We start from the raw sequence: 20907 nt of genomic DNA, 5'->3' as shown, positions 1-20907 counted from the left end.
AGAACCCCGGCCGACAGCCCCAGCTGCAGCATCAGCCCATCACCACGGTACCGCACGCGGATTTTGGCACCACCCTACCTTGGGCCACTTCTCCTCAGGAAGGATGTTAATAAGTTGCAGCAGGAAGTTTTGCAATCGCTATAATCCCCCTTTTTCCTTCTGCAGAGACGGGACTACTTGAAGGGGCCAAAGAGGAAATGAGGTGACTGAGGGTATAGAGAGACTTTTCCTCCTTGCCTTCACCTGCTAAGTTGCAACAGAGCTGAACAGCGACAGAAAAATCATTTACAGGCTGCAGACTGTTGATGGATCTCTGTGAAGGGAGTTCCTGCCAGACAGAAAAGGAGAACACGAACCCATCTCCTGGCACCTGTAACAGAGTGGCCCAAACTTGTAAATAAACCCAAAAACCAGCAGCTTCTTACTCAGAGAGGAGGGGAAAAAAAAGAAAAAAAAAAAAAAAAAGATCCTTATGGCCCAGGGTCAGGTGCATCCCTGGGGTAGCAAAGGGATGCCAGAATATTTTGCAATTAACCTAAAGGCCTTCAAAAGCATTCCCTTCACCAAAGCAAGACAAGAATCCAGCACATGCACTGTTTATTCATTTAGGCACCAGTGGAGCAAAGGGGAAATCAAGGCTTTATTGTCTTAGGGGCTGTACAAAAGCTATTGAAAGCAATCATTACCTTTAAACATAACCATATGTGTATGTGCAATTAACTACACCCACACGGAGGGGAAAGGGGGAATAAGCCAGCCAGGTTCTCAATAGCCAAAAATAGTTATTTATTTATTAATAATTTAAGGTTTTACATTCTTATAATAAATTCCATCTTAAAACTTTTACACCGTGAATTAGACTCTCCCTTATTGGCAACCATGTGCAGGTTCACTGTGCGTACACACAGGTACAAATGCTTGCACATACTTCCAGTTTTATACAAAAGAAAAAAAAAAAGAAAAAGATGCAAAATATTGCATTTGAGGTGAAGCTCCCTGAAGAATTTGTACAGAGGTAATGCACTGTTTAGCACATCTGAAAGTTTTAAAAAGTGATCAAAAATCTTTCGCATTCAAAGACAAACCTCCTCCCAGATGATCTATTTACAAAAGGTAAGGCAAAAAAATTAATTTAATTTAAAAAATATATATATATCATGTGGAAACTACATCAAGAGTGTGAGGAGAAAAAAAAAAAAAATCACCACAAGGAAAAGAAAGATATATGAAAGAAGAGACTGTACTTGCTCACAAAACGTGTTTTGCAAACTTCTCACCATTGCTATTTCTCCCTCACGGAAAGCTTGCTTCAGTTGAACAATAAAATTAAGCATGCTGCAAATATATTATTTGCAATTAAAAAAAAAAAAAAACAAACAAATAAAGCAGAACTTATGAAGAGAACAAAAACAGAGATGTCCCTTGGATTGATTTCTTGAATACATGTGAATTAAAAAAAAAAAAAAATTGCAAATCGATTTAAGATTAAATATTTACATTGATCAAGTAGAATACTACCGAGCTCCCGGCAACCAAGTACTCCAAATACGCTAAGCTGAAATCTCTTTCTTTGGCTCCTCTAAATTAAAACAAACCAACAAAAATAACCGGTCTTCACTGAAGACAAAGCCGCGCGTCACAGATCCGAAAGCAGAGAGGGATGCGGGACGGTTCCAGTCTCTAGAGAACACGTGCTCAGCCTGGCCGCCCTGACCCTCCGCCCCTGGAAGCCCTCGCACCCAAGGCGCCGGCGCGAGCAGGGACGAGCGCGCTCCCCGCCTGCCGCCTGGTCGCCGCGGTCCTTCCCGGAGAGCTCACCAACCTTCCCTCCCTTCGCACCAGCCAATTCCACACCGTGTCACCTTTCCTAGCCCGCGCTGGCGGCTGCTTTTTTTGGATAGCAGAGGCCAGAAAAAGAGAAAGCTGCGTTTGCTTTGTGGCCGCCAAAGAGAAACCGTTGAGGAGTGATCCCACGAAACGGACAGGAGAAGGGAGGCGGCGGGAGCTCACGTGGACTGCAGGGAATCCACCTGGAAGACGTTCTGGTTGGAAGGGGTGGTGAAGTACAGCTGCTGGTTCGGCACTCGATTGTCACAGGGGCTGCTCAGCCCCAGAGTCCGCTCAAAGTCCAGCAGCTGACCCATGAAGTTGAAGTTGGGCGAAATGTTGGACTTCTTCATCTTGACGATATCGTAGGCGTCGTTCATGGACAAGTTGAGCTTCTGCATGAGGTAGGCCACCGTCACCGTGACCGAGCGGCTGATCCCCGCCAAGCAATGCACCAGGACGCCGCAGTTCTTCCCCCGTGCTTCATCTGTGTGGAGACAAAGAGAAGGACACGTAAGACAGGGGGTTGGTAACAGATCCCTCAAAGCAAGGGAGATTAGTATCCAGTAGGAAGGACGGACGATTCGGATCCCAGCGGCCAGCAGCGCAACGCAAGAGTTAACTTCACCGGCTGGAAACCAGGACAAGAGGAGAATCCACCCCCCTACGTCCATGCACTCGAGTCCGAGAGCTGAGAAAACTAAGAATGAGACAAAGGGAGCAGGATACGCCGCATGACACTGTTTTTAAAGTCAGTTTTAAAAGACACGCTTTCGCCTGGAGATTTGCCTTAAATTCTTGCAGTCCCCTTGCCCCGGCATGGAAATCCTGCAATGTGTCACTGAATGCCTTTTATACAGACCAGCAGACTGCAAAGGTCTATTAAATTATTCTCCAACTGTTGTGCAGCTAACAATGGAGGTATTCAGGCATTTTAAAAGAATGAGGGAAGTCACTGGGGACAGCCCATTAGGAGGAACAGGATGTCAACATTGGTTGAAAATGGGTTCCTTTGTAATAGGAAATGCATTACAATGCCTGGAGATTAGTTTCTTTGTGGCTTCCAGCCCACATTTCTTCCTGCTGGGCTCAGATTACCTACATTCTCCCCTATTACCGGTATCATTCAACCGGATTACAGCACAGCTTCCCAACAGATAATGCGATGCCCACCCCACCTCACCCCGATGGGGTGAGTTTAGTCCTCCCCGAAGCCAAGGAGAGTGAGAATTTTAACCAGGACTCCTTGAGCCCAAGGGGACGTGTTTCCAAAGCTGACGGATAACGTCTAAGGGCTGGCTAACCGAGGCAGCGAGCCCGAGAGGTATATCATTATTACCACGAGATTTAATTAAAACTCTGACTATACATTTGCCAGGGCTACCGCTTATGAATAACTTGTATTTAAAAGCTAAAGTTAGCTTCCCGGAGAGTTTCTTTTTATTACGCTGCTCTTCAGTAACCTCAAGAAGGGAAAAAAAAAAACCAACAAACCAAGAAAAAAAAGAAAAGGACGAATAAGCCATCAAGCCCGGACTCATTCACACACACACCCCCCCCCCAGGAAGAGATTTAAAAGCACACACAGCTCAGGAAGGAATCCCTCAGCCAGCCACCCCAGGTATGCATTTGCAACCTGCAAACATCCGCTTAAAATTAAGCGGGGCTCCTCAAGAACCCCCCGACAAGTCCCCTCCTGCCCCTCAACTTAAGCCAGCTTTTAAAACCCGAAAGCAGGGCATCCCCCAGAATCCCCGCTACCGCTTCTCCCTCGAAATCTTTAGAATTCTGCCCAAGAAATTGAATTCTGCCCCTCGCCATAGAGCTGTTAGCAAATAGCCGGGTCTCACCTATAAAGGAGATGGCCTCGGGAAAGAACTGAGACAGATTTTGGCTCCAGTGGTCAGAGATGGGGATCTGTTTGTACTTGAATTCGCCGGCGTTTTCAAAGAGATTAGGCAGGTTGGGGGTAACATTCAAGATGTATTTAATGCCGAACTCTTCTAAAACGTCCAGGTTAGTGGAGTCCTTGGCACAGCCTAAGTAGAGGTAGGGTAAAATCTCCACCGGGAAGGAAGGCTGGTTGTTGGAGAGAGGGCTGCCATCGGAGTCGGTGGCACTATTGGGGTCTCTGTCAATGTCAGATTCAATGTCTGAAGAGGAATCGGAGCTGATTCGGAGGCCTCCCAAGCCCAGGACTGGCAAAGGAGGAGAGCTGCTGCTACACGAACTGTCTAGGTTAGTTTCGCAGTGCAGGGCGAACTCGGCCTGGAACTTGCTGAAACCACCTGGGGAGAAAAGCAAAGCGGGGGGGGGGGGGGGAAGGGGAAAAAAAAAAAAAATGCAACCTGATACAAGATGGCAAACCGACTTACTGCCCTGGGACAGCCCTGTCTGCAGAGGGGCATTTGTTTCCCACCCTCTCGAGCCCCGGGAAAAAAGGAAAAAAATAATAAAAAAATAAATGTCACACTTTCACACAGACAGACTAACCTAAAAGAAGGTTTAAGAAAATCGCTCGCTGCGGCGGCGAGCTCGACACATTCCAGCTTAAAGCTCTGTGCCGCTTCGCCACCTCCGGAGAGATGGTTGGGCGACAAATTCCTCCTGCCCCCCCCCCCCGGTTCATACCGGGACCCCCGTTAGCCCCGTCCTCCCCCCCCCCGCTACGGCCATTCCGGTCCTCGAGGTCCCTTTAAACAAAGCGAGGACAGGGATACTGGGCTGGGAAGGGGAAAAGGCCAAGGGGAAAAGCCCCCCCAGCCCAGCTTGGTGTCCTCCCGGAGGGAGATGCCGGGGGGGGCCACACACTGCGGCCGCTTCCCCGGGCAAAGAACGGCGGGGGTCCGCTTCCCCGACACCCCCAGCCCCGGTTCCCCGGGCAGACAAGCCCGTTCTCTCTCCCAAGCCCTAACGACCCCTCTCACCTTCCAAATAAAACGCTTTACAGCCTTCGTCTTTGAGGCGCTTGAGGAGCAACCCCAGCACGGATTCTCCCCCGGTGTTTTCGTTCCAATCGCGGCTGTGCTCGTCGTACAGCACCACGGTGTCGGTGCCGCACCGGCGGGCGAAGCGTTCCCGGTCTTCCTCGCTGCTGGAAACGAGGGAGCGAAGGGGCAGGTTGCCCTTCTGCAACCGCCGCAGCATGATGCCGGGGATGGCCACGTTGATGGCCGATTCGATGTGGGACGATTCGTACAACTCCTGCGGCCGACAGTCCATCAGGAGGAGCCGGTCGTTGCCCATCTCCAGCTGCTCGTTGAGCCACGCCACGGATTTACTAATCGCCATTTCCGACGCGAAAGGGACGGGTCTGAACGTATCTAGCATGAGGAAGGGCTGGGGGGGTAAAGGGAAGGGGGGGGGAGAGGAGAGTGCTCTGGAAGCCCCTCTCTCGCTCACAGAGGCATGAGGCTGGGCTGCACCGCTCCAACTCCGCACAACTTATCTCCCTCCTCCCCAGGAAAATGAATCACGCAGCTCCCCCCCCCCCCCTCCCCACGCCTCGCCTCCCCCACGCCGGGCGGCGGTGGAGTCACGGGGAGGGAGAGAGAAGCAACCCCGGGGTGTGTGTGTGTGTGTGTGTGTGTCTAAGTAGAAGTGTCTCCGTGCGTGTGCGCAGCCAGCCTGCCCGCTCCCCTCCTCTTCTTCTTCTTCCTCCTTTTTTTTTTTTTTTGTCAATGAATCCCTGAATGAACCTGCCCTAATCGCCGCGGCAGCCCGAGCCCTTGGGGGCTTTTTCCTCCGGCCCGGAGGGAATGAAATCCAATGAACGGTGGCGCCGAGCTGGGGCTTAGCGCGGAGACACCGGTGCCGTGTCCGTCTTCCCGGTTTTTTCCCCCCGCGCTCCCGGCCCCGCAGCGCAGCCCCGGCCGCGGCCGCGCTCAGCCCGCCGGCTCCTCAATGGGTACAACCGCGGCGCCGTCTCAATGGAGACGTTCTCCGCCCCGGCCAATAGGGAAGCGCGGAAGGGGGTTGTTGCCGCGGCGACGGGCCGGCTGGAACAGGTTGTGTTGATGAATCGTTAATGAGTTTGTCATTCACAAAAACGGAAAGGAATTTCCGCTCCGGATAAGCCGAGTGCAAACAAGCGGCAGCCGCGGCGCGGCGGGGGGGGGACGGGGACGGGGACGGGGACGGGGACGGGGACGCGGGGGCAGGTGAGGGGGCGCGGTCCTCCCCTCCTTTCCCTTCCCTTCCCTCCTTTCCCTTCCCTCCTTTCCTTTCCCTCTTTTCCTTTCCTTTCCCTCTTTTCCTTTCCTTTCCCTCCTTTCCTTTCCTTTCCCTCTTTTCCTTTCTTTTCCCTCTTTTCCCTTCCTTTCCCTCTTTTCCTTTCCCTTCCTTTCCCTCTTTTCCTTTCCCTTCCTTTCCCTCTTTTCCTTTCCCTTCCTTTCCCTCTTTTCCTTTCCCTTCCTTTCCCTCTTTTCCTTTCCCTTCCTTTCCCTCTTTTCCTTTCCCTTCCTTTCCCTCTTTTCCTTTCCCTTCCTTTCCCTCTTTTCCTTTCCCTTCCTTTCCCTCTTTTCCTTTCCCTTCCTTTCCCTCTTTTCCTTTCCCTTCCTTTCCCTCTTTTCCTTTCCCTTCCTTTCCCTCTTTCCCTTTCCCTTCCTTTCCCTCTTTCCCTTTCCCTTCCTTTCCCTCTTTCCCTTTCCCTTCCCTTCCCTCTTTTCCTTTCCCTTTCCCTTCCCTTCCCTCTTTTCCTTTCCCTTCTCCTTGGACACCCGCTGTGGGGTGGCCGCCGGCGGTTGAACAAAAGGGCATTTATTTTTTTTTTCCTCTCCCTCCATATTTTCTCTCCTTAAATCTGACGCCGCGGAGAGCCGGCTGAGTGTCGTTGTTGTCCCCCGTCCCCCCGTCCCCTCAATTCCCCAGCGCTGATCGCAGCTTGGCTTTTCATTAGGGTGTTCCGGGAATCCCATTTTTAGGGAGGCGGGTAGCCTCTGTCCTCAGCTGATCTCTCCACGGGTGAAGGGTAAACCCCGAGCTAATCTCTTCCTACGCGGCCCGGCTTTATCCGCCGGGGAACCAGCACCGCTTCAGGAACAAACCTGCGGGGGTTATTCAAACCCAGGTGGGTCACCCTAAATAAACGGGACCGGGGAAAAAGCCTCCAGGTAGCCTGGAATGGAACGGTGCTCGCCCGGTTGTGGCGGAGGGGGGGCAGTGGTGGGGGGGAACCCGGAGGAGTGGGGTTGTTCCAAGTGAAAAGCCAGGAGTGGAAATAAATGGGGAGAAGCTTGGTCTAGGTGCTAATCGCGTCGCCAGCATCTGCTTGGGGGTCAAAGTGAAGAGGCTGATCTCGTTTACACCGCTGCTGTGCTTTAGGGCTCGTTCTTTTTAAGCCCAGCTTCAAAAGGTTCCTTAGGTAGCGAGCAGAGAGCGTTCACCCAGGGAAGAGACAGTGGCGTGGACAGTCCGGCGTGTTCTGCGCAGAAAACGTCCGTGACGTTAGCGACAGTTGGCGCGTCGGTCGCTGCAGTTTCAAGGCAGGCTGACACCCAGATGGTATTAATGACATCCTCCCCAGCGGGGATTTTGCGAGGATCCCCGCTTGTTACCTTTTTCAAAGGCCTGCGAGTGGGACTGAAGCATTGCACAAACCTTGCGCTGCCCCTAAGCAGGGGGATTTGGCCAGGCTGATGCGCGACTCGCTGGGCGCACACCACATACCTTGTCCCGCCGCTCAGTGGGGGCAAATCGTCCAGTCCACCTCGCCCACCTCTCATTGAAGAGCTGTCAGGCTGTTCTACCAGGTGCTTTTCTTGCTGTTCAGCTCTGTGTATTCAGGGTATGGTGTTTAAATGTTCAGAGCGGTGATAGATCAAAGCAAGGAGCCTTTGATTTTTATTTATTTATTTGTTGATTCCGCCCCCCCCTCCTCTCTGCTATATTTAAGTCTTTTGTTTTCACCCACGTCAGGGCTCAGGCAGGAAAGCAAATTCTTTGGGGCTGGCGCTGTTTGTCACTCTGCATTAGTATGACAAATAGCACAGTCCTAGTAAAATGAATAATCAGGTCATAATTTAAGCACTATTTGTTTTTTGTCCGCCCCCCCCCCCCTTAAAATTGGCACCTTGTTTATTCTTTATCCTTCTTCTCAAGTCTATCAGATCAACATTTGTTCAAATTTTACAAAGTAATATAACCTCAACCTTACAAAGTGTGGATTTCAGGCTTAAGAAATGAAAGTTCTGGAAATGGAAGTTCTGCAAAGCATGAGTGACTGAAATAGAAATTCTCAAACTGCCTCAGCTGTAGTTATCTCTTAAGGTGCAGTATAATGGGATGCTTGTCTTACAACCATCTCAAACGTTTCTTATTACTCATTTATTCTAATAATAAGCTGTATTTTCTCTGTCAACCTTCATCCCAACAGGAGCCACAGCCAGAAGAATCCTCAAATGATCAATTGTCACGTAGGGATCAACTTAGAAAACAAGCAGAAGGAGTCCTATTAAGCTATAGTGAATGTGACCTGAAAGTTAAAGACGGGGACAATTTCAGTATAACATTGTGACAATTCCCAGCAAGCTTGACACAATGATAAATACAATTTGTTCCTTGTAATCCATGTTATTATTAATTAACATGGTTCTTGGGGGTTACGTTGTACTTTGATTACATTTTTAAAAATGAAGATGCATAGAAAAACATCAGCACACTGCAGAGTTAGGATTCGAAGAAAACAGAACAAGCCCCAAATTACTTCCATCAAACACTTCCATATTCATATAAGGTAAACTTGCCTCCCTGATGACTAAAATATTTTAGGAAGAAAATATGTTCTGATTATCATCTTCAGGGCATCTTCAGTGACGTTTTATGGCAGTGGTTTAAAATAAAAATCTTAGTCATTCAACATTTTAACTGAAAGCTACATATTATGCAAGCAGTTTATCAAACCCATTGAGATACCTGCCTAGTAGTAATGCAACAATAAATAATGATAGCATTTAAAGAGATTTTTATCATTGGTACTGTCAGATCTGATTGAAATGTTATGAGCATTGAGGTTAAGTATATGGAGGCAATAGAACGTTAGATGAAGCACGCTCGAGAGAGTTGTATTTCCCAAGTGGAGCTGGGGGCAGAGACTTGTAATGATGATGGCTGTAGCCAGCTCATTGCATGGCAGCAGTCTGAGGGTGGTATTTGGCGAGTTGGGAGCCAGGCAGGAGATTCTGCACTCCAGGAGAGTTAAACAAGTAAAAATAGACACCCTTAGAATTTGTAGTAGTGCCTCCCTCAGCACACGCCACCTGAAGAACTCTAAAGGAGAATGAAAACTACGTGGCACATTGTTATTTTTGTCTTTGCACGCATCTACGCGCTCGCTTCTCCTCTCTCTGTCTGAACCACGCTGTCCTGTCCGTCGCTGAGGGATGCAGGAGAGGATTTGGTTAACCGTGCTACCATTTGATGCTGTATCAGAGACCAGATCTACAACCCAAGCCTCACCAGGAGGTCACTTATCCTTCAACTTCCAGAAGTTTTTATAGTACCTAGGGAGTAAGAAGTGCCTATTCCTGTTAATCATGATCCCTTCATTCATCCAGTCGCTGGCGCAGTTAGCTTTTGAACCCTGAAATGTTTATTTCTGGGTGGGGTTTGTTTTATTTTGTTTTGGTTTTGTACCTCCCTGGCTGCACATGAAACCTCTTCAGCCCAGCTCAAAGCTTATTCATCATGAAAAGCCTATTTTGCTGGCTTTTGGACCGTAAACCTTTTGTTCATTCTTAGCATGTGTAGAGGCCTGAATAGATCTCCATGAGTGCTTATAACCTGCGCTTGTCTTGGCCAGAGATGCAGACACAGAGGACAAAAGCCTTGCATGGCTGACGGACATCAGAGTTTAGTGCTGCTTTGCCCAATTCCTTCCTGTCTCTCCCTGTAATAGAAGCTCTGTCCCGGAATTAGGCAGCCAGGCTATCTACATAGTGTAATGGGAGAGAGAAGCACCAAAAAGGCAGGTATCGATGACATTTTGAAACCAGGCCAACTGGGCCACTGTGAGATGCTTCACAGCCTGGGATACTGAGGCAGCGACGCAGAGGCGTCCTCAGGGGGCTAAGTACTGATGAAGTTTCTTCTTGCATTAGACATCAGGGATGGGAAAGTGGTTTTCCTTATGTAAGTGTTTTCTTCCTCTAAAGATGCAAGTTCATGCCTCTCTTCTACTTGATTTGGAGCAGAATTGGATAGGAGCCTGTCTTTCTATGAGAAGATGGGGCCTAAAATAGGAAAGGTTTTTCTGCTTCTTTGGCCAGACCTTTCCCCTGTTGCATCGATCAATATTTACGAAAGCAGGGACTCCAGCCTTGGTTTTCCACGTCCTGCCGATGACCCAAATCAAAGTGGCGGAGACACTTTCAGTCTCTGCACTGGTTAATGTCGGACGAGTGAAGGACGCTCGGGGATTGCCTGCTGGAGAAGGCCAAGGAGCGTGAAACATGCTGGCATCAGGATTTTGGATGAGATGCCAACTCGACTCAACTCTGGGAATGCAAGAGCTTGGAAAATGTGGTGGAGACAGGTTTCTCCACTGACAGGTCACACGCAGGCAGGAATTTTGAGGATCTCGACTGTCAGCTTTGACTGAAACAGCAGATGCCTGTGATTCAGCTGGGTAGTCATGCAGCTTTAGATGTCAGAAGGTAGATGTTCACAGTTTAGCTAGTTATTTCTCTTAATGATCACTTTCAGGGGGTCTTCAGAGGGGACAAACTGCACCCTGGAGCTGCTCAGTTCCCTTCACTGTCTCTAAATGGTGCCTGGTGTAACCAGCCCTTACTTTTAGGTTCTCACCTCTGGGTTTATCTGTAAGTCTCTCTCACAGTTCCTTTTAATTTCAGTAAAAGTGAGAATTAATGCTCTGCCTGTGTTGGTTTGTGTGAATGATCTATTTGAAAACAGAAATAAACAAATCATCCTAGACCAAACTGGCCATAAAGTACAGTGCATTCGGTGCAAAACTGGTTAGTGCGGGGTGCCTCAAAGGAAGAACGAAAGTGCCTTATAAAGCATTTTATTTGTTTTATGTAAAGCACAAACAATTTATGGAAATGGCATTTAACTGATTATTCAATGTCCAATTATTCACATCTAAAATAATTCCTGAAGTTGGAGAAATAAAACACTGAATGACTCCATTTAGGAAATCCTTTTGACTCAAGTGCTTTCCTTGAAACAGCAAATAGCTGGATGACCTCAAGCACATATTTAATTGTGCCTTGTAATAAAGTAATGTAATTAGCAATTACTTAGGAATGACGCTTTAAAATACTTAACAGCTACTACAGGCATTCATTTATTCAAGAGGTTTTGTTTTCTTTTGACTTCTTGTAGTATAAACTGAGTTCCCTTCTGAACGTAGCTTACACGTGAGCTCGCCAAATGGCTCCTCAGGGTCTGCAAAGGTGAGCAGATTTGTTTGACAGCAGATCGCTAATGGCTGTAGGGTTTTCCTTTCTTAGAGGATAAAACTAAGCTTGCAGGAGGGCAGCGCAAGGCACACATTTAGCCAGGCTCACAGTGTATTTGCCAAGCACACGGGCCAGCACTTTAATCTTTTTTTTTTTCTTTTTTTTTTCCTTTTTTTTTTTCCCCACCAGGTACTGAAATGGGTAGTGGCAGGTTTGGTGGCACTGACCTGTGTATCACTTCACGGTGGTTTACATTTTGCTGGCAATAGAAACATAGCACAGGTGGGCAGCTCTGTCTTAATAAACATGAAGAGAACAGAAGGCTATATGTGTGCACAGTTTTCTTATCATTAATTACATGTTAATTTGAAAGCCTTCAAATAAAAAATGGACTGTATAATAGAGGCAAAAAAGAGAAGCAGACTAGATTTATTTAAAAGTGCTACTGGACTGCGATTGCATAAAAATACTGATATGCCCTTACATTTGGAGAGAGTGATTAAATTAACAAATTGGCTTACTAGTTGGAATCCAGATTTACATGGGTTCTGTTACCTTAGCTGAAGAAAATAGCAACTCCTGTTGAAAAGTCCTGATCCACGGTGTGGGAATATCATGCTATTTGTATAGGGACAACAATGTGCTTAAATTATTTCTTTGCCACTACCAAAGAGTTCAGTAGTGCCCAAAGCCTGTTCTCATGTTTTGCATGCCGGTGTTTCTCTCTGCTATTCAGGGACAGCCTGTATCACGCTATACTGGGGACATACATCACACCAGATGAGGCTGCTGAGAAAATGCGATAATCTCTTTAGTGCTGCCCATTTGGATGTGCTTGGAAGGGCTTACTAGGCACTAACATGTGGGCTTACCTGGGGAGGCATTAGTGCTATGGCTAAAGTACGTTCCCTCAATAGCGCTGTCCCATTTTCATCCCGTTCACTCGTCCTACAAGGAAGCAGACCTGACAGCATCAGCCAAGTGTAGAAAGCAACTCTCTCTTCCCAACGCTAAAGATTTCTTTTCCTCTGCGTTTACGAGCTCCCCTGCTCCCAAATCTCTCCCTCGTTCCCACCATGGGAATAAAGCCTACCCTGGGGACGACTGAAGGCTTGTTCTAGACCGTGAAAAGAGTAAACAAGGACTGCGTTTGCACAGTGCAGGGTCAGTCAGCTGTGCAGGGAGCAGAGCAGGGACAGCAAATTACGCAAGAGCAAGATCTTCATCCTGGGCCAGGCGTATTCAGGAAAAGAAATGCCGCGCAGCTATCTTATATTCTGGTTCCAAAGAGAGGCAATTAGGAGTCCAACCCAGGCATGAACAATTCGATTTCCGCTGTCTGTTTTTTATATGGCCACTGGAATGTGTCCTGGGGACCCGCCGGAGCCGAGCGCCCAGTTTGGCTCCAGGATGTCACAGGGGGAGAGATGCGGACAGATATATGTCCTGGCACCTCCGACTCCCATTTAGCACATCTGCTTTACTTTTCACAGGCAAAATGTCCTGCGTGGGGACCTCTCCTGGGCCAGGCAGGACCTGCACCAAATGGGGTAAATGCAGGGACAGAGGCAAGAGTTTCCCTATTACTGAGTCTGGGGGTTTCCCCGGTGACCTGCTGCCATCAAACACAGACTGGTAAAAGCTTATCAGCTTATCGAGGGGGAGGCACCAAACCACCTAGGTCCCAAAATGTCCTACTCTGTTAAAAAAAAAGGGCTCAAATCGCATGCCGAATTTGAAGCACCAGCGGCATTGCTGGCTTCCAGGGGACAGCATGTGACGCAAGTCTTCATGTCCTGCGGTGCAAGCGCCTGTCTTTCTGGTTTAGTTTGCTGCATTTTGCACCACCCTCTCCCCCCTCCAAAAAAAACCCAAAAACAACCAAAAAAACAGGACATAAAAAGAAAACTGCCAAACTACAGTGGTCTCAAAGGGTCAGTCACCACAACTCCGAAGTCCCACAGGTCAGCCTAGTAATTTCTTTTCATCTGGAAGCTCGAGAGACTTTGGTTGGTGGGAGAGGGAAACCAGTAGAAAGAATTTGGTGTAAACAGAACAAATAAGGAAAGGATAATGCCCTAAACATGGAGCAGTATTAAAAATGTCTCGGACAGTATTGTGTTGTGCACATCACTAGGAAAGGGTATATTTAAGGCGTAGAGTCCTTTTGAAAGGCATACATCTCAAGGTATAGCCATAAATGGGTACGGTAGTTATTTCTTCATCTTTGCTTCAGTATTTAAGAGCTTTGCAGTATACAACATACCTTGAAGACTGGGTGTGTACAAGCGTTATCTCTGCAAATGTTGACAAGCGAATTGCTGCGAAGTTTATCCTGGCTTTAGTATGCTTAGATATTGATGAGGACTTAATGGCAGGACTGTCCCATCCAAATACCAGGGTGTCACCTGGTATGTCAGAGCACAATGGCATGATGATTACAGCACCGGTCATGGTCACAGTTTATGTTACTGGTTTGGTACATTGGTGCCACCAGCATACCGCAAAGGTAAATTATATTAAATTATTACTTTCTCTGAGCAGTTTTGTAGTATAGCTGTAAAGTATAAACCACTTTCACAACGTTTCCTATTCTGGCTAAACTGTGGACGTAAATCTCTGTTCAAGTGTTCACAAGAGGTTGTAGAGGTGCCCACACCCCTATGCTTTCCAGTGACACACGGGAGCCTCCCTGCTCTTCCTTGGAGGTTTTGTCTGGTAATTGTTATAAACATTGGTCTGTTACTTTGGTTTTGCTTCTGGTCCTGTTTTGCGCCAATCTTCTTCATATCATGTGGCAGTCCCATCAGATCAGAGAAGTTAAGCCTTTATCCCAACGGAATTTGAATGGGAATAAGACAGAAGCGTGCAGAAGGCAAGGACCAGGGTTCAGCAGCGCCCTGCTCCCTTTCCAGCCCGCGCCAGGCCAGTGCCTCTGCACAGGGCTAGGATGAGCCGCGTGGAGGGGAGCACTGTCCTGCAGATCAAAAAGTTGGCGGCCAGCTGTAATAACTGGGTTCAGAAAGGCGAACATGACAGCAGGGAGGTCAACACTGAGTAGGTTGGAGGTACAGTTGCTTCTGTGTCTTGTTTCAGCAAGGAGAATTCGGAAGACCGTGACCAGCCACATCTAATCCCAGTCCTGCCCTTGTACGGGGCTCAGGCAGAGTTTTGGGAGAGCAGATACCCTCCGCAGCACTGCCAGTTTTGGCTGCTTCCTCCATGATGGGTGGGCAGGATCCCGAAGATACAGATTATCCTTCCCCCCCCCCGAGTGAAGTGTAACTTTATTGAATCAGGGAAATCACATTAGAATTACGCTGTGGATGATGTATCCAAGATGGTTAGGTCTTCAGCTACGTAGAGGAACGCTCAGTGAGTCAGCCCTGCAATTTTTGGTGGAGTAGGTCTATTCCGGCGTGTGGGTGTTCGCAGAACAATTACGTAAGTGTCAGGGTAGTGAGGAACTTTTGACATTTCTGGCAGCTTAACGGAGTTCTTTTCAGTCAAAAATACACTAATTGTTGTTCTCTTGCATTAAACACACATCATTGCCTTAACTGGATTTGGGGGGCATTTTTTTCAGCGTCAGTTGTCAGGGCAAGATATTGGAGCGGTTTTATTCTTGAGAAAACAGGAGATTTTTCACAGTTACAGTGAGACGAACATTTGTGAGAACTGTTTTAAATCATATAAGAGGGTGCGAAAGTTGCTATGCCATATGCCTGGAATTTACTATGGTAAAGCTAATTGCTGCCACTGAATGCAAGGGCCCGTCAGCATTTTCATCATCACACCCACCCTCAACACCTTTTCTCTCTCTCTTTTTTTTTTTTTTCCCCTGAGTTTTAGTTTGCCTGACTTTTTTGCCTATATAGTTTTTGGCCTGCAGAATGCTAATGCAACCTCCAAACTAACACTTGAAATGCCTTATGGCCCATATTCAAGGTGAGTAGGTTCGGTACCCCACTGAAGTGTGGTAGATTAAATTACAAGGCGACTGCTTTTCTACATGTATTTCAGAGGGAAAGAAGCAGAACTGGTTTGTCTCCCAAGAGCAAGATACCAAAATTAGTCAGACTAGGTCAGTGTCCAAATGGCATCTTCAGAGACAATTTCTCTCTAAAAATTAAATATGAAAGAAACAAAAGCTGATAGCTGTTTTCTTTCTTATTTGATCCGAGTTGTGCCTTTGGTACCAAAATCCTCCAGTCAAACTAGCCGATGGCTTTTTTTTTAATCTGGATAAATATGAAATATTTCAAATGATCATGACCTTGGTATACTGTGTCTTCTTCTACATGGTACAATTAATGAGCCAGGTCACAACTCTGAATGGTGCTGGGCATCCAGCTGACATGCCTGAGCGATCAGCTAGCAAAACAGCATTTGTCCACGGATCTTGGAGAGTCAAATAGCTTTAGGATGTTTTTCACCTATAAAAGTATACTTTCTGAAGTCGGTCAGAGAAAAGGGCTCTGTTACATGTTCTGTGGGTTCAGAGGAAGAACTGAACCTACCAGCTGTGTGGGTGCTTGTCCACACACAGCACGCTGGCTGTGTTAGGAAATCCTTACCGAGACTGGAAGTATGTAAGAAGAGGACTTCACCAGTGACAGTATGTGGTGAGGAATCCCTGGGATAACCTGTGTTCTTTGGGCTCCAACCAATATATTTTTGGCCAGGAATTTTCCTAATTAGTGAGGACAACTTTGGCCTGGATGTTCTGGTTTCATGGTATGTACATTATGCCAGCTCAGACTCTTAGCATAAGGGGGTACCTTTTATGACTTGTTTCTGAAAATAGCAGACTTGAAGTTTGAATCTGAAGTCACTGCAATCATCCAATTGCTTCTGTAAAACTTAGAAAATTCTGGAGATCTGCAGCGTGAATCCATGGCCTTATATCACTCGCAGTCTGGTGGACTGAAGGGATTCATTGTTCTGGTGTGTGCAGGAGGAATTGCTTAAATCCAGTGAGCAAAAACAAAGGGACTCTCAGTGCCTCATATTTCCTCCCCAGGATTTATGCAAAGTAAATAAAGGAACCGAGTCTTCTGCCTTGAGTGCTCGGGATGAGAGCACTCTTCACTCCAGCCCAGTGCTTTCAACCGCCACCCGTGTTGATTCATGCAGTTACTCAGAGAAAACTGGAGGCAAATAAGCATGAGTTCTTGCATACCAAGAGCTCTCTATGCTCACTGATAAAATTAATGTCTTTTAGAATCAGACACAGGCTGATTATTTAAGAACAATTGCTCCTGCTCCTTTGAGGCTCATTAACAACACACGTGATGCCTCAGCTATGTCAAGTGGACAAGAACTGTTACGTACAGGTAGGGAGAGTTCACCTACCCACACCATCCAGCTTCAGGGCAACTCAGAAACGTACAACGGGATATTTCCTTGGAAGGGTTTTGTTAGCTGGACTTTTTTTTTCCTGAAAACTTACAAAAGTGAATGTATGAATACTGACTGCATTATTAGTTGGTAAAGCTAAGAGATATATTGCTATGGGAAAATACTGATTACGATCTGCTAATTGTCAGGTGCATACCTGTCCCTCTCTATTGAGGAGATATCACTTGAGTCAATCACTTTGATGCTATTTATCTCATCTGAGTAAGATGGGCAGTATTCTCCAGCTAGAGACTGGACTAGAAACAAATAGAGCAGTAGGTATTCTGGTCTTAGTGGTGAGGCAAGTGTAGGTGAATTGACCCAATTCCCTTCGTCGATATGTTCCACAAAAAATAGCAACTGTGACATTAAAATAGTAGCAAGAAACAATAGGAAAATTCATTGCCATTAGAATAACAGCAGTCTATGCTGTGAAAACCACTTTAGATGTAGTGCCTCGCCTCCCTGTGAGTGGTGTTATGGTGGTTTTTCAGACTAGGTTAGCTGACATAGTAAGGCGAAAGCAGTGCCTGGAATAGGACCCATGAAGTTGATTGGCTTTTTGCTCTTATAAGCATAGCCCATATCGATTTTGCAACTGAGTCCTGCAAAAATATATTGCATATTACTTTGGAAGGCAAATGAGGCCAAAATTGCAGAGGAATTAACCAAGGGCTTTTTGTTCTCAGGGTTTGGAGTTGATCAGTCGCTCTGATCATCCAATAAGCTCGATTCAGCACATCATTGCCTTTAGAAAGAAAGGGAAAGTGAACTTCTGACCACAAAGGCAGTAGAGATGAGATGGGAGAAACATGCCGGAGGGATCTGGTCCAGCTGTGGCAAGGTGAGCTCCAACCAGGGATTACAAGCCAGGTGAAGGTGACCCCAAAACCTCCCCTATGCCAACAGCTGCCCTGTGGATCTGTGCAGCTCCAGCCCCGTGCCCTTTGTCTCCTTTCCTCCCAAATTCCCACTTGACCTTCATACTCAGGCCTCCAAAAACGTGTGAGCTGCCTCCATTCACTACGGGTTGAAGAGTTTGCCTGCGAGCGATTCCTGGGCATCTGATGTGTGTCCTACATGCACTGTTGGAGACGCACCGGTGAAAGGGTTACGCGGGGGAACGAAGGATTTGCTGAGGTTGTTTTTGCCTAAGGCCACCCCTTAGAGCAAGAGCTCGTCTGGGAGCAGGCGGGAGACTTTTTTGCTCACTCGCTCGGGGTGGGGTGATGAAGGGCGGCTGAGGTCAGGAAGGAAGGAGCAAGGTCTCGACAAAATGGGGCTGAACCTGAGATACCAGCCCCGGCGAAACGTGGTCTCTCTCTCTGAGAACAGGCTGCCCACCTAGTCCCGTCTCCGTCTGAGCTCTTTTTAACGGCATGGGGAGAAAATGCCTTAGCTGACATATTCTTAGATAGAGACTATTTTCTTTAGCTCCTCCTAATCTGCCCAGCAACGGCGTTTGTGGAAACTCAAGGTGTCTATTTTCGTTTCTGCCGCTGGGTGAAAGGGCACCTCGCAGTTCTCCATGGGCACGGTCTGGTTCGCTCTCGGAGGAAGTACGAACCGCATCTCCAGAAGTGGCAGGAGGACTTTGGTCTCTGACTTCTTTCCTTCCCTCATGTCCAAAGAAGGTTTTCTAGGAAGCAATTTCTTTGGGTTTTTTTGGAAGACGTAGCACTTCCAGGAACCTACAGTCACCGTATACTTGGAAGAGAGAAGATGGGTGTATCAATCATTTCAGAGAAATCTAAATAATTCCTAAGAAGATCTGTATGTCAAAGATTTCCTCCAAGGGTTTTCTTAGCACAAGGTCCATGTTCTTCTGAAATTTCCCATATGTTTTCAGGACTTTCATAAGAAAATGTGGGCTATATTTCCTGTGGAGTGGCCCTTGGACCAGGGTGAATTTTTACCTTCCAAGAATCAACTTCAGCTGAAGCAACCCAAAGATCACGTCAAAACTTTTTTTTTTTTTTTTTTTTTTTTTTGCCCCGCTGTCAGTGACATTTGTGAATGATGGAAAACCATCCATATGGCTAAACAGACTATCTCCACTCCCCCACAAGTAGTGACTTAGAGGATGAAAGTAATATTCATCCTGATCATCTGTTTTGTAACAGGATATTTATCTCAAGCTTTCAAGAATGTCATTATTATTGGGGGAGGAGGGGAATGGGCAGTAAGGCAGAATCTGTAATAGATTATTGATGCTGGGAAGCGAGTAAGCCGGAGGGAAGGAAACCTGCCTAAACCCCACTAGTCCTGCTATCGCCCAGATAATACGAGGACCCGTGATAATACGAGGAGGAGGAGGAAGCATTCTCACCGTGGTCAATTAGGAGTCCAAGGAGACTAAGTGGGGTTTGAAAAAACAGTAAGACCCTGAAAAGAAGAGGAGGGACGACACATCTAATGTGTGTGAAGAGAGGACTGGTTAGGACAGGGACTAGGGACAAGTAGAAGTGTTTCTGTGAGCACATCCTTGAAAAGCTAATCCTGTTGCGCTGCAGGGAGGCTGGCAGTGCAGGAGACTCAATCTCAGCTCTGGGACTCTGGTCCAGTTAAGCAACCGGCACAGTTCTGATTGATGCCGGCCCAGAGTACGGCTCAGTGGTTGTGGCCGCCTAAAACCGACCTAATTTAAACTCCATTTCTGAACTAAGGAGCATGAAAATTTCAAAGCTTTTTGCTTCCAGTCAGGACTTCCAGGGGTGGTATTAATAGCTTTGCTGAACTGTACGCCATTGATTTAAAGCACCTGTGCTTCTGAAAGTCAGGATTTTATCAATTTTTTATCACTTACACAGGAAGCAGTGCTGGGCTTAATGCTATTTATCCAGCTGGACGTATTGACTTTGACTTAGGAGATCAAAGCATTTGGGTTAGGGATTGTGTAACATCTTCCTATAAGAACTGTCAGGGGTAAATTTACCAAAGCCTGAAACTTTGATTGATGATCATTTTGCATGAGCGTTCAGCATCAGGAAGTACACAACAGACCCTTTCTCTTAATGGAGCTGCAGGCTGTGGCACCTTTAAGCACACATATTTTGAAATACGTTTCATCACCTCCTGGAACATAACAGTACACAAAACCCTGGAGGTACACTTGAAAGTGAGCTTTCCCTCGGCTCCAAGGAGGTGACCCAAGACCCTTTAAGATGCATCTTGCTGTAGTGCAAATTGGGAGCCAGTAAGAAGGATAAGTTTATTTTTTTTTTCTTTTGCCATTGTAATAACAGCATTTCCCAATAGGTAAAAGGCTGGAAAGTGCTAGCTTAGGAGCTCAGACTCCCATGAGTCCTCCCTGCAGCACTGCAGGCAACAGCACAGCTTGGCAGATAGATGCAGCCCTTCCTCCGAGGCGAGATAAAAGAGACTTGACTTCTTGTCCCAGCTTAAGGTGAGACGTATCACCTACTATGAACCGACTTCCCCCATCTATTTATATGTGAAGGGTACCAAATACACTTGTGAAACACTTTGGCATCTTATATCACCAATTATTGAGGGTTTATCCACATCCTCTAACTTTTAAGAGGCAGGACACTGGCCCCCTTCACTAGGGTGATGAGAAGAGACCGCACAGAGCAGAGCTCGGCAGGGCAGCCTCATTTAGGGGCTCTAGCTGCCCCCTAAGAGAGAATATCTTCTGCTGTTGGCATAAAGGGAACCGTGGAGAGTAATCTCCTGCCTCTGTGTCAAACGAAGCTGTCCAAAATATCTGTCCCAGCCTCAGTGGAATTAAAATGATAGCGGTCCCCTCATCACAGGAGGTGTTGTCAGCATGGATGTACTCTTTGGATAGTTGCCCTTGCTGCAGTAGTAGGGGGCATGTACAGAACTAAAATAGATGAAATACGACAGATGGTTGTCTGAGTTTTTCTCTCAACATAAAATTAAAACCCAGTAAGTTATATAGCATTATACTGGCCCTATTACTGTCCATCCGTGGACTTGAAAGCCAGGCAGAGCTTTGAGCTGCTCAGAAAATTATTACTGTTGCACAAGACAGTGTTACTCCTTTTTTTTTGGCTAGGTGCTCAGAGTGCAAACTGTGCCCAAGAGATGGACCAGCCCTACTTTGGCCTGTCCAGCCCGCGCGCAGCTGTGTTACTGCGGTGCGCAGAGGTCTGCTGTCCTGCAGAAAGGCGGCAGTTTGAGAAATGTTCTGTGGGCTTTTCCTTTCTTTTCCTTTTGTTTTTTCTTTTTAGCTACAAACAAACAAAACCTAAATGTTTGAGGTGCAGATTGCATG

General features: G+C 47.0%; 1 protein-coding gene across 2 annotated transcripts; it reads right to left on the bottom strand.

Moving 5' to 3' along the window:
• Positions 1-580: 580 nt before the first annotated feature.
• DUSP6 (dual specificity phosphatase 6) lies at positions 581-5723 on the bottom strand. Of its 2 annotated transcripts, XM_075057980.1 has the most exons (3): positions 4755-5723; positions 3678-4115; positions 581-2314 (listed from the first exon to the last, which is right to left on the bottom strand). In XM_075057980.1, the coding sequence occupies exons 1-3, from the start codon at positions 5155-5157 to the stop codon at positions 2007-2009; spliced, it is 1149 nt and encodes a 382-aa protein (XP_074914081.1). In that variant the 5' UTR covers positions 5158-5723; the 3' UTR covers positions 581-2006. The 2 variants fall into 2 exon arrangements, with proteins under 2 accessions (XP_074914081.1, XP_074914082.1); XM_075057981.1 differs by lacking the exon at positions 3678-4115.
• Positions 5724-20907: the final 15184 nt, after the last annotated feature.

This window comes from Buteo buteo, chromosome 26 (genome assembly GCF_964188355.1).
Source record: "Buteo buteo chromosome 26, bButBut1.hap1.1, whole genome shotgun sequence".
NCBI classification, from domain to species: Eukaryota; Metazoa; Chordata; class Aves; order Accipitriformes; family Accipitridae; genus Buteo; species Buteo buteo.
The sequence above is the reverse complement of the archived record's forward strand: the minus strand, read 5'-3'. Positions and strand labels throughout refer to the sequence as shown.